Source organism: Ranitomeya variabilis, chromosome 1 (assembly GCF_051348905.1).
Source record: "Ranitomeya variabilis isolate aRanVar5 chromosome 1, aRanVar5.hap1, whole genome shotgun sequence".
In the NCBI taxonomy this organism is placed as follows: domain Eukaryota; kingdom Metazoa; phylum Chordata; class Amphibia; order Anura; family Dendrobatidae; genus Ranitomeya; species Ranitomeya variabilis.
Genome location: NC_135232.1, coordinates 445,991,998 through 446,004,540, shown reverse-complemented (window position 1 = coordinate 446,004,540; position 12,543 = coordinate 445,991,998). Strand labels below are relative to the sequence as shown.

The 12,543-nt window shown below is 46.6% G+C and overlaps 1 protein-coding gene and 1 long non-coding RNA gene across 3 annotated transcripts in view; one reads left to right on the top strand and one right to left on the bottom strand.

The window, feature by feature from the left end:
* Positions 1 to 5,686, top strand: part of LOC143764289 (uncharacterized) — a 78,496-nt gene extending 72,810 nt beyond the window's left edge. The window contains exon 3 of one of the 2 annotated variants that reach the window (XR_013213143.1): positions 5,197 to 5,686. This is a non-coding gene — a long non-coding RNA (uncharacterized LOC143764289). Of the gene's footprint in view, positions 1 to 1,774; positions 1,883 to 5,196 lie in introns of those variants that run through there. The other variant, XR_013213145.1, reaches the window with a different exon arrangement.
* RPS6 (ribosomal protein S6) lies at positions 40 to 11,370 on the bottom strand. Its single transcript, XM_077249713.1, has 6 exons — positions 11,031 to 11,370; positions 8,377 to 8,508; positions 8,081 to 8,291; positions 6,041 to 6,187; positions 275 to 432; positions 40 to 175 (listed from the first exon to the last, which is right to left on the bottom strand). Exons 1-6 carry the CDS (start codon positions 11,034 to 11,036, stop codon positions 80 to 82), a joined length of 750 nt encoding a protein of 249 aa, XP_077105828.1. The 5' UTR covers positions 11,037 to 11,370; the 3' UTR covers positions 40 to 79.
* Positions 11,371 to 12,543: the final 1,173 nt, after the last annotated feature.

Genomic DNA, 12,543 nt, shown 5'->3' with positions numbered 1-12,543 from the left:
TAAAAAAAAAAAAAAAAGAAAAAAAAATACACAAATTGGTCATTTACAAGAAAAAGTTCTTTATTTAAGTCATGAGCGTTTACTTCTGGCTGGATTCAGATTTGGATGTGGAAGCTCTCAGGGATGAAAGTCTACGTCTCTTGGCAATCTTCTCCTGGCGCTTCTCCTTTGCTTCCTACATAAAAGCAATGAAAATGTATGTTAAAAAAAAATAAAAAATTATACTAAATACGAATTACAAATTCTGAAGGGATTTCAACTGAAATGATCATACCTTTGTTCTCTTAGCCAACAGCTTGGCATAGTCTGCTGCCTGATCCTTGTTTTTCTGAGTACGTTGCTTCTTCAGGGCAATACGTCTACGCTTGTGCTGAAGAACTCTTGGAGTCACAAGACGCTGGATCTTGGGGGCTTTGGTTCTGGCCCTCTTGCCTATTAACATAAAATATCATGTTACACAATACAACAACTTTGTCTTACAGTACAATCATTTACCAATCGCAAAGGCACCCTGCAATGTGTTGCTTAGGCTACACTCACATTTGCGTTGTTGTGTGTTGCGTTGGCGACACAACGCATGCAAAACGCATTGTTTTGTGACGCATGCGTCCTTTTTTTGTAAGATTTTGGACGCAAAAAAATGCAACTTGCTGCGTCCTCTGCGCCCTGACGCATGCGCCCAAAAAGACGCATGCGTCACAAAACGCAACATAACGCATGTTCATGCGTCCTCATGTTAAATATAGGGGCGCATGACGCATGCGGCGACGCTGCGGCGCACAACGCAAATGTGAACATAGCCTTAGGCTAAGTTCACATTAGCATTCGGGGGCTTTGCGGAGGGCTGCGAACTACCTCCGTTAAGCTCTGTCTACTTCTGCATGCGTCCTGCATATCTATCTTTAACATTGGGTACGCAGGACATGCGGATGCGTTGTTTTGACGCACCCGCAGCCTGCACAGGTAGGCAACAAGTTGCGTTTTGTGTGGATGGCAGGCGAGTCAAAACGATGCAACTACATGTCCTGCGTACCCAATGTTAAAGATAAGTACGCAGGACGCACGCAAAAGTATGCGGAGCTTAACGGAGGTAGTACGCAGCCCTCCGCAAAGCCCCCGAACGCTAATGTGAACTCATTTTGTGTTATTCAGATTTATTAATACTAGCCAATTCTTGTCTGACCTACATCTCTCCTCATCAGAGTGCAGTAAAATACAATTTGGCTATGTGCACACGATGCGGATTTGCTGCGGATCCGCAGCGGATTTTTCCGTACAGAAACGCTGCAGATACACACTGTGATGTACAGTACAATGTTATTCAATGGGGAAAAAAAAAAAAAGCAAAGCTGTGCAGATGGTGCGGAAAAATCAGTGCGGAATTGCTGCGGATTTCAAAGAAGTGCATGTCACTTTTGTGCGGATCTGCAGTGTTTCTGCACCCCTCCATGTTAAAATTCCACAGTGGCAAAAACCGCAGAAAATCCGCACCAATTCCACATAAAAACCACAGCAAATCCACGGCTGCGGATTCTGCCAGGAGATGCGGATTTTGTGCAGAAAATTCTGCACCTCTTTTCCTACGTGTGCACATAGCCTTTTGCTTTTAGTGCAGTCACACTAGTGTAGTAATAATACACAGCCGTATCATCTGTCCTCTGACTCATCTTAAGTTTCAAGATTGGTCAAAGATAATTCCTACTAGGATAAGTATTTTTCTCAAATCTTATGCCATTTACAATGTCCCACTCTTTTCCCCTTGAACAACTGTCAGGTCTACCACTAACAAGAACCTTCACACATTTAAGGAGTTCTCCCCGGTGGACGATTCTTATTGCAAGAGCACTTTGGCAATACACTAATCACAAAAAGCCACATTTCCTCGGGTCTCTACCCAACAGTTATATGGGGTAGAGTCGTAAATATTCAATTTTCCTGCAGTACCACCACAGGGAAAAGGAACAAAATGTGAGGTTAATTCAAATCAGTGGGTGTCAGCACAGGTCCCACACAGCAAGGCACTGTTCACAACCACTCACATGAACTAACCTGAGCAGAAGCCTCTAACGTTATTAACTATAAAACTTCACTTTCATACACTGAAAGCCTTTCCCCAATCACGTTCTTATACATGAAGCAGATCAAGTAAACAGAAGTAAACAGCTGATAAAACAAAATTGCTTGAATAGTATGTGAGAATCTTTCTTTGTAGCGTCACTAGATTCATGCGGCCTGAACCACAGGCAGCAAGAATCAGAGCCTGGCTGCACGATACCAGTCAGGTGTGCCAGTTGCCGAAATGCCACCACGTTTCAGAGAAAACAGTTTGTACTAGTCAGGTCTATCCATATAATCTGCAGCAGGGTTCTCCACACACCGATCCCGTTGACAGACAGATCGCTCTATGTACACACATGGGAGACACCATGGGGCAGGGATGCATGCCTGGCTGCAATTCATGAGGCAGCATGAACCTCATGACAAGTTCCCTTTAATGGACCTTTCACTAGATTTCCCAATACAAACTGCAAACATTAAACAGATCTTAGACCTGATAATAAGACTGCATTTACTAGAGTAAAAGCCCCATACACAATAGCGAACGATTGTTCGACAACAGTCGAAAGCTCAGGTGAACACTGGTGTTCTCTATGATGGAGCACAAAATGCTCGGCCATAGGAAATCCAACAAGTGGGATCCTTCTCTCCCATCACATCTGTTGAGGAAGAGTTGTGAAGCCCCATAAAATATAGGACCATTTTCCTGGGAACCGTAGTGTCTCCTTTTTTTGAAGATCTGGGGCTGGGTGGGGGTTTATTTTTTGGCGCTGAGCAGACGTTTCTATCGATACTATTTTGGGGTTAGAAATTATCTTTTGATTGCCTGTTATTTAAATGTTGTGGTGATACAAAAAAAGCTCGTAATTCTGGCATTTTGATTTTTTTTCTCATTATGGCTCTTACCGATGAATTCTTTTTATATTTTGACAAATTCGGCGTATCTGAATGTGGAAATACCACATGGTTTTATTTTGAACGGGGCAAAGGGAAGGGGGGGTGGGGGTTTTGGGAACTATGAACTTTTGTATTTTATTAAAACTTTTTTCTACTTTTTACTTGGATTAACAGTCTCCTTAGGAGACTGGAAGCTGCGATACTATGATCGCCTGTTCTACGCATAGCTGCGCTTCAAGCCAACCCATCGGCAACCTGCAATCATGTGACAGGGGTGCTTATGGGCGGGATTAGGGATGCAATGTCGGCACAGCCATATTAAATGCCGCTGTCAGAAGATCAACAGTGGCATTTAACATGCTAACAGATGCAGGTGGATCATGGTTCCACCTGTGGATGTTAGGCCAGGTTCATACTGCGTTAAAGCAGCCCTTTCAACTCATAGCGTTGATGGGCTGTGTTAACGCTATAGCATACACGTCATCGAGTTATGCTATACTGCTAGCGCAATAATTCATCTTTGCTAGCGGTGCGCCCGATAATAGGGGTTACTGGCAGTGTTAACTGAGTGAGTTACACTGCGTTATGCCGCGGTGTAACTCAGTCCATCTAACTGACTGCCATAACGCAGTGTGACCCCAGCCTTGGGGACACATGACAGCTGATCAAATCAGCTGTCATGTGTCGGAAACCATGCAGGCTCAGCACTGGAGCGTGCACAGAATGCAGAGACACGACCTATGACGTATATATATACACACACACACACACACACACACACACACAGGCTGCGAAAAGGTTAAAAGTCCCTAGCCAATTTCCAAACAGCTAGCCTTATTGGCAGCTCATGAGATTGGATTAAACTAGTGAGTAGTGATGAGCGAGAGTACTCCTTGCTCGGGTTTTCCAGAGCATGCTCGGGTGGTCTCCGAGTATTTGTAACTGCTCGGAGATTTAGTTTTTGTTGCCACAGCTGCATGATTTACAGCTGCTAGCCAGCCTGAGTACAAGTGGGGGTTGTCTGGTTGCTAGGGAATTCCCACATGTACTCAGGTAGGCTAGCAGCTGTAAATCATTCAGCTGCTATGAAAACTAAATCTCCGAGCAGTCAAATACTTGGAGACCACCAGAGCAACGAGTTCACTCACTCATCACTACTAGTGAGCTATCTGGACCCTTAAAATACTCATGTTAATAACAGGATCATATAGTTATTCTGACATGGCTTTTCAAGGTAGACATTCATGATGTCTGAGATATGTTTAATAATGTATAAAGTTTGCACTGTGTAGTCTTGTGACAGATCAAATTTAAATCAACAAAACTGACGATAACATCAGGAATGACATACATATAAACGATTTTTTGGGACAGAGTAAACCAAACATTTATTCACATATCCGTTAAAATCACAGACCCGATAGAGAGATCTGTGTGACTGAGCACAAGTCCTATTCTGATCACATCTGCAGATCAGACTCTGCCATTCAAGTTAATGAAGATACATGAGACATGGATGCAAATGGCAAAACTTTGGTGTCTCACAAATCTGTTGCTTAGTAATAAATTTAAATAAAAATGTTACTGTTTAAACTTTTTTTCTTAATTGTCTTTGAAGCACACGAATGTATCCAGTGGAAAAAAAAAAAAACAAAAAAAAAAACGAACAAGAACATGGAAGCAACTAGAATGATACATGAGAAGAAAATAAAAATTAAATGAATTTGTTGGCTTCTCTCAGATGGCAACACTCAGTATGGCATGGGATACAATATACTAGTGACCCTCGGCTCCAGCTCTGCTGCCAGTGTGATCTGAGTGTCACGCTACTGTGCTCCGATTGTCTCGCATCAGAGAAATGCAGCACAGGTGCGGAAGAGACGGAGAAAGTAATTTCTCCACCTCCTCCATTGCCAACATCCAAGTGCAGTGCGATGTTTCACATGCACTTATAAGACTTATATGGGTGAGCGCAATCAGTCTGGCAGCCATTCGCTGCATATTGACATTTTCTCATGCTGATTCGGCAAACTATTACAGATGTGACCTGCCCCAGAAAGTAACATTCGGCAGAGTGCAATCCAATTTTTATCAGATTGCACTCATCAGATTTATTTGCAAGTGTGAGCAAGCTGGAAGGCTGTGTATGAAGCAGCTTTGTACATACCAAACAATTGTGAACAGCCTAAAATTAAATCCCATCTTGCATTTATTGTCTGTATTTGCTCTATAAATTGTCAGCTTTCTAGGAGCTAAGCCTAGAAGAGGCAATGTGTCCCTTACACTACATGAAGAAGAGATCCTGCTCCCTACAGACAAGCAGCAGCATGGAGGATCGTACACAGCAGCAAAGCCGTGTTGTTGTGAATCCAGCTCTGCGGTGAGGTACTAGAGCAATTAATACAACCATCATCTGTGTTCTCCATTCGCTCTGAAACCTTAGCTCTCAGTTGATAATCTGTAATAAACTTTACATGTTTGGTATCTGTGTACTCGTACTGACCTGGAGAATCGTATTGCCATGTCAGTTTTACTGTATAGTGAACATGGTAAATAAAAAAGACAATTGTGGAATTGCAGTTTTACCGCACTTGGAATTTTTTCCCCCTTTTCCCAGTACACTATATGGTGAAATGAATCATTCAAAAGTGTCATTCAAAAGTACAATGCGTCTTGCAAAAAACAAGCCCTCATACGGCTAGATTCATGAAAAAAAAAAAAATCAATCTTTATTTTTATTAATATGGCTCTTGCAGGAAGGCGAGGAAAGAAAAAAACTGAATAAAAAACAAAGTGGCCTGGCGGTGACAGGGTTAAGCACTAGTTGGTGCAAAGTGATTTGCAGGACCGGGTCAAGCGGCCACATTAGTAATTTGTGGCTGTTGGACGGGAGCATTCGAACCGCAATTTACCTGATGGCATCCCTGACTCTTGATTATCCGGCCTGGCGCAGCGTCAGTTACAGCTTGACAGGCTGGCTAATCAAAGAGCCATGGATGCTGGCAGGTAGGAGGCGGTTCGCTCCATTTCTAATTAGCCTTATTAATCAGCAGATGGCAAGTTTCTTAAAGCACACCACATTTACCTTCTTTAGTAAGAGGCTTCCTGACCACATACTGGCGCACATCATCTTCTTTAGACAGGTTGAAGAGCTTGCGGATTTTGCTAGCCCTTTTTGGACCCAGGCGACGAGGAACGGTGTTGTCAGTAAGGCCAGGAATATCTTTTTCACCTGCAGGGAAAAAAACAAAACAAAAAAAAACACATTGCTTTTTATTAAATAAATTGCATTTAAAACAGTTTGCTACTAATGCAATCTAAATTTCAGATATACAATGTTTGCATACATCTTCATGCTTACAGGGCGCTGCTGCATACTTTTGTTTGTAAGCAGAGTAAAATGAAATTCTAAGTTTTGGGGGATTCAGTTAAACCCACTGATGAAAGCACACAGTATGTGCTGCAGATTCCGTGGTATAGAGGTACATTTGTCAGATATTAGCTTTACAGGTAAAAAAAAAAGGCTTGTTTATCGAGAGCAGGTCACTGAGCAAAAGTAGAATATTAGTGGATTATATATCACAAAGGTGGGACACTGGCATTCTCTTTAAGACTAAATGCGAGGCAGGTTTTTCACTAGTAACGTCAGAAAGCGTTGCACATCTCTACTGGGAAAAAAAAACATACAAGTGGTAAGTGGGCTCCATGGCCAACTAAATCACATGAAATTGCAACGGACATCCACCTGCTGAGATGCAGGCACAGTGTGTATGTGTCATAACTTTTCTAGAATATTCTCTCTGCTGTCAGACTAGTACTCTGATGACTACCGATACGCTGGCTTGTTAACTAACCCGACATTGTGCACACCTAGCTAGCTATTAAAAGGCATCATGTACACTAATGTTCATGCCGATAGAAAGGCTTGCAAGCAAGCAGGGTGCTCACTCATCTAGAGCTTCCAGACAGGACGGCTATGCAGTCAGGTGGCATAGAACCTGGCCATTGATAATGTGCAGGAGTGAGGTGGCTGGGCAGGGAGCTACTGTGCAGGCTCTAACTATGCGGGCTCCTGGGAACCTGGCCATTGATAATGTGCAGTGCAGGAGTGAGCTGGCAGGGAGCTACTGCGTAGGCTCTAACTATGCGCGCTCCTGGGAACCTGGCCATTGATAATGTGCAGTGCAGGAGTGAGCTGGCAGGGAGCTACTGCGCAGGCTATAACTATGAACGCTCCTGAGAACCTGGCCATTGATCATGTGCAGTGCAGGAGTGAGGTGGCTGAGCAGGGAGCTACTGCACAGGCTCCAATTATGCACATTCGCAAGAACCAGTCCATTGATAATGATAAACTCATTACTAACTGTGCAAGTGTAACCAGGAATGCCGTAGTGGACATAACCATGGATAGCTGAGCGATGGCTATAACCTGCACATAGGGTAAGCAATACAACTATTAAATAAAAACCATATACAGAATACCTAATTGGCAGTAATTACTAATATTACACCCAGGGCTGTGGAGTCGGTAAGCCAGATCTCCAACTCCAAAAATTTCCATGACGCCGACTCCACAGCCCTGATTACACCCAGTACATATTGAAATAGGATCTTTGAAATGGGAATACCCCTTTAATGAACCAAGTGCTGCTCTGCCATTGACCAAATCTTGCGTGGGAATAAAAACTATTGTGGTTCTGCAGTATTTTCTCGGCTGGAGAATGGACATGGAGCATGAACGATCCCCCTTCCTGGCCATTGCTGCATATTACTGAATTAAACCAGTGCTGAATAACAAGCAGTCACACACCGCATCAAAACAGTGAGAAAAACGCCAACATCCCGGTGATGCTCATCACAAAAACCTGAGACTTTAGGCCACGTGCACACGTTCAGTATTTGCTGAGGGTTTTTTTTTATTAGTTTTCATTTTGGTTTTCATTAGTATCTATTAGCCAAATCTAGGAGTGGGTGATAAGTACAGAAGTGGTGATGTGTTTCTATTATACTTTGCCTCTGATTATCCCTCCCTTGGTTTTGGCTTATAAATACTGAGGTAAAAAAAACTCACCAAATACCCAATGAGTGCACGTGGCCTCAGAGAAAGGTGGGAGCCATAACTCACCTTTCCTGACAATAACCAAGTTCAACACGCTTAAGTTGGCGTCCACAATACAGCCGCGAACAGACTTGCGTTTGCGCTCGCCAGTCCTCCTGGGGCGGTAGCAGGAGTGACCCTTGCTGAGAAGAAGGCGGACACGTCCATGAGTGAGGACACCCTGTTTCATGGGGAATCCTTGCTTGTCATTTCCTCCACTGATGCGCACAACATACCCCTGTACAAGAACAAGGAAAATCATGGTCACTTTACCAGGCTGCCAAATAACTCTGCACAACAATGCCACAGAACTGTCGCCTTACCTTCCACTCATCACCCAAAGGGTCAGCAGCGACCTCGGTGGCCATTCGCTTTTCATAGAAAGTCCGCAGTTTGCGCTCATCGTCCACTTCAATGAGCTTCTGGCAGCCAGTGGCTGGGAAGGAAATATTGAGCTGCAGACAGAAGAAATATCATTACAGACTGGTACAGCAATTAATGGAGCTTCACAATGCAAGAACCACCAGCCTGCCATATTCATATATTAGGTGAGGTGGGAAAAGCAAGCAATGGCATGAAGACGAAAGCTTTACAGCGTGTAATCAATATACTACAGAATGAGAGCAGCCATGGTGGACATCGGAATGCTACACTACAACATGGAGGGGCCCGGGTCAGTACAGGAAAGCACCAGAGAGAGCGGCCATAGGAATACCAGACATAGGCCTCCTACCCATGGAGGGGCCCAGATCAGTATAGGAAAGCACCAGAGAGCGGCCATAGGAATAGCAGACATTGGACCCCTACCCATGGAGGGGCCCAGGTCAGTATAGGAAAGCACCAGAGAGCGGCCATAGCAATAGCAGACATTGGCCCCCTACCCATGGAGGGGCCCAGATCAGTATAGGAAAGCACCAGAGAGCGGCCCATAGGAATAGCAGACATTGGCCCCCTACCCATGGAGGGGCCCAGATCAGTATAGGAAAGCACCAGAGAGCGGGCATAGCAATAGCAGACATTGGACCCCTACCCATGGAGGAGCCCAGGTCAGTAGAGGAAAGCACAGAGAGCGGCCATAGCAATAGCAGACATTGGCCCCCTACCCATGGAGGGGCCCAGATCAGTATAGGAAAGCACCAGAGAGCGGCTATAGGAATAGCAGACATTGGCCCCCTACCCATGGAGGGGCCCGGGTCAGTACAGGAAAGGACCAGAGGGCGGGCATAGCAATAGCAGACATTGGACCCCTACCCATGGAGGGGCCCGGGTCAGTACAGGAAAGGACCAGAGAGCGGGCATAGCAATAGCAGACATTGGACCCCTACCCATGGAGGGGCCCGGGTCAGTACAGGAAAGGACCAGAGAGCGGCCATAGCAATAGCAGACATTGGCCCCCTACCCATGGAGGAGCCCGGGTCAGTACAGGAAAGGACCAGAGAGCAGGCATAGCAATAGCAGACATTGGAGCCCTACCCATGGAGGGGCCCGGGTCAGTACAGGAAAGGACCAGAGAGCGGGCATAGCAATAGCAGACATTGGACCCCTACCCATGGAGGGGCCCGGGTCAGTACAGGAAAGGACCAGAGAGCGGGCATAGCAATAGCAGACATTGGACCCCTACCCATGGAGGAGCCCAGGTCAGTAGAGGAAAGCACAGAGAGCGGCCATAGCAATAGCAGACATTGGCCCCCTACCCATGGAGGGGCCCAGATCAGTATAGGAAAGCACCAGAGAGCGGCTATAGGAATAGCAGACATTGGCCCCCTACCCATGGAGGGGCCCGGGTCAGTACAGGAAAGGACCAGAGGGCGGGCATAGCAATAGCAGACATTGGACCCCTACCCATGGAGGGGCCCGGGTCAGTACAGGAAAGGACCAGAGAGCGGGCATAGCAATAGCAGACATTGGACCCCTACCCATGGAGGGGCCCGGGTCAGTACAGGAAAGGACCAGAGAGCGGCCATAGCAATAGCAGACATTGGCCCCCTACCCATGGAGGAGCCCGGGTCAGTACAGGAAAGGACCAGAGAGCAGGCATAGCAATAGCAGACATTGGAGCCCTACCCATGGAGGGGCCCGGGTCAGTACAGGAAAGGACCAGAGAGCGGGCATAGCAATAGCAGACATTGGACCCCTACCCATGGAGGGGCCCGGGTCAGTACAGGAAAGGACCAGAGAGCGGGCATAGCAATAGCAGACATTGGACCCCTACCCATGGAGGGGCCCGGGTCAGTACAGGAAAGGACCAGAGAGCGGGCATAGCAATAGCAGACATTGGACCCCTACCCATGGAGGAGCCCGGGTCAGTACAGGAAAGCACCAGAGAGCGGGCATAGCAATAGCAGACATTGGACCCCTACCCATGGAGGGGCCCGGGTCAGTACAGGAAAGGACCAGAGAGCGGGCATAGCAATAGCAGACATTGGACCCCTACCCATGGAGGGGCCCGGGTCAGTACAGGAAAGGACCAGAGAGCGGGCATAGCAATAGCAGACATTGGACCCCTACCCATGGAGGGGCCCGGGTCAGTACAGGAAAGGACCAGAGAGCGGCTATAGGAATAGCAGACATTGGCCCCCTACCCATGGAGGGGCCCGGGTCAGTACAGGAAAGGACCAGAGAGCGGCCATAGGAATAGCAGACACGGGGGAGCAGCACGGACCCAACCGCCGCTGATCTCCCAGTAGAAGCTCCTCAGGAACAGACTGTACCGAGGTCTCGGAGGCGGCAGCCACACACTGCACGGCCGGGATACATGGCGCCAGCACCGTACATGCAGCACACAGGCAACACCACACACGTATAGGCGGCCGCCATGTCCCTCCTGCTCGTAGCCGCCAATCTGCTGCCATCTGGCCCCTGACAACAATGAAACCTTTCTCCTCCACCATCGCCAGGGTCCTCACACGCCATACTCAGCTACAAGGGGGATATGTTCCCGGAGAAGCTTAGTGTAAGGGCTCATTTCTCAGCTCACCTTCATGGCTGCCGACTAGTCTGCCTGAGGTCCCACACCGGAAAGAGGCCGAGCTTCCGTGCAGTGATCGCACATAACGGAGGAAAGAGAGCGTCCTGACGTCACGAGAAAGCACCTACATGCATACGCGCCATCTGGTGGCGGGAGGTTAGTATGGCCGCTTCCCTTGTCCTATTGAGTGATGATTAGCGCTGAAGATGTGTCCCACGTGATGCGGCCAGTATGTCACCGTACACACTGCACACCCCTCACATGCCTCCACGGACGGTTCCTGTACAACAGTTATTGTATGCTGTCAGGAAGGCGTGATAGCAAATGCACCGAGTGCTGTTCAACATTCTCTTATCTCAGAGCCGAGGAGATATATATATACATGTCCTTCTCAAAAAATTAGCATATAGTGTTAAATTTCATTATTTACCATAATGTAATGATTACAATTAAACTTTCATATATTATAGATTCATTATCCACCAACTGAAATTTGTCAGGTCTTTTATTGTTTTAATACTGATGATTTTGGCATACAACTCCTGATAACCCAAAAAACCTGTCTCAATAAATTAGCATATCAAGAAAAGGTCCTCTAAACGACCTATTACCCTAATCTTCTGAATCAACTAATTAACTCTAAACACATGCAAAAGATACCTGAGGCTTTTAAAAACTCCCTGCCTGGTTCATTACTCAAAACCCCCATCATGGGTAAGACTAGCGACCTGACAGATGTCAAGAAGGCCATCATTGACACCCTCAAGCAAGAGGGTAAGACCCAGAAAGAAATTTCTCAACAAATAGGCTGTTCCCAGAGTGCTGTATCAAGGCACCTCAATGGTAAGTCTGTTGGAAGGCAAAAATGTGGCAGAAAACGCTGTACAACGAGAAGAGGTGACCGGACCCTGAGGAAGATTGTGGAGAAGGACCGATTCCAGACCTTGGGGAACCTGAGGAAGCAGTGGACTGAGTCTGGTGTGGAAACATCCAGAGCCACCGTGCACAGGCGTGTGCAGGAAATGGGCTACAGGTGCCGCATTCCCCAGGTAAAGCCACTTTTGAACCATAAACAGCGGCAGAAGCGCCTGACCTGGGCTACAGAGAAGCAGCACTGGACTGTTGCTAAGTGGTCCCAAGTACTTTTTTCTGATGAAAGCAAATTTTGCATGTCATTCGGAAATCAAGGTGCCAGAGTCTGGAGGAAGACTGGGGAGAAGGAAATGCCAAAATGCCTGAAGTCCAGTGTCAAGTACCCACAGTCAGTAATGGTGTGGGGTGCCATGTCAGCTGCTGGTGTTGGTCCACTGTGTTTCATCAAGGGCAGGGTCAATGCAGCTAGCTATCAGGAGATTTTGGAGCACTTCATGCTTCCATCGGCTGAAATGCTTTATGGAGATGAAGATTTCATTTTTCAGCATGACCTGGCACCTGCTCAGTGCCAAAACCACTGGTAAATGGTTTACTGACCATGGTATTACTGTGCTCAATTGGCCTGCCAACTCTCCTGACCTGAACCCCA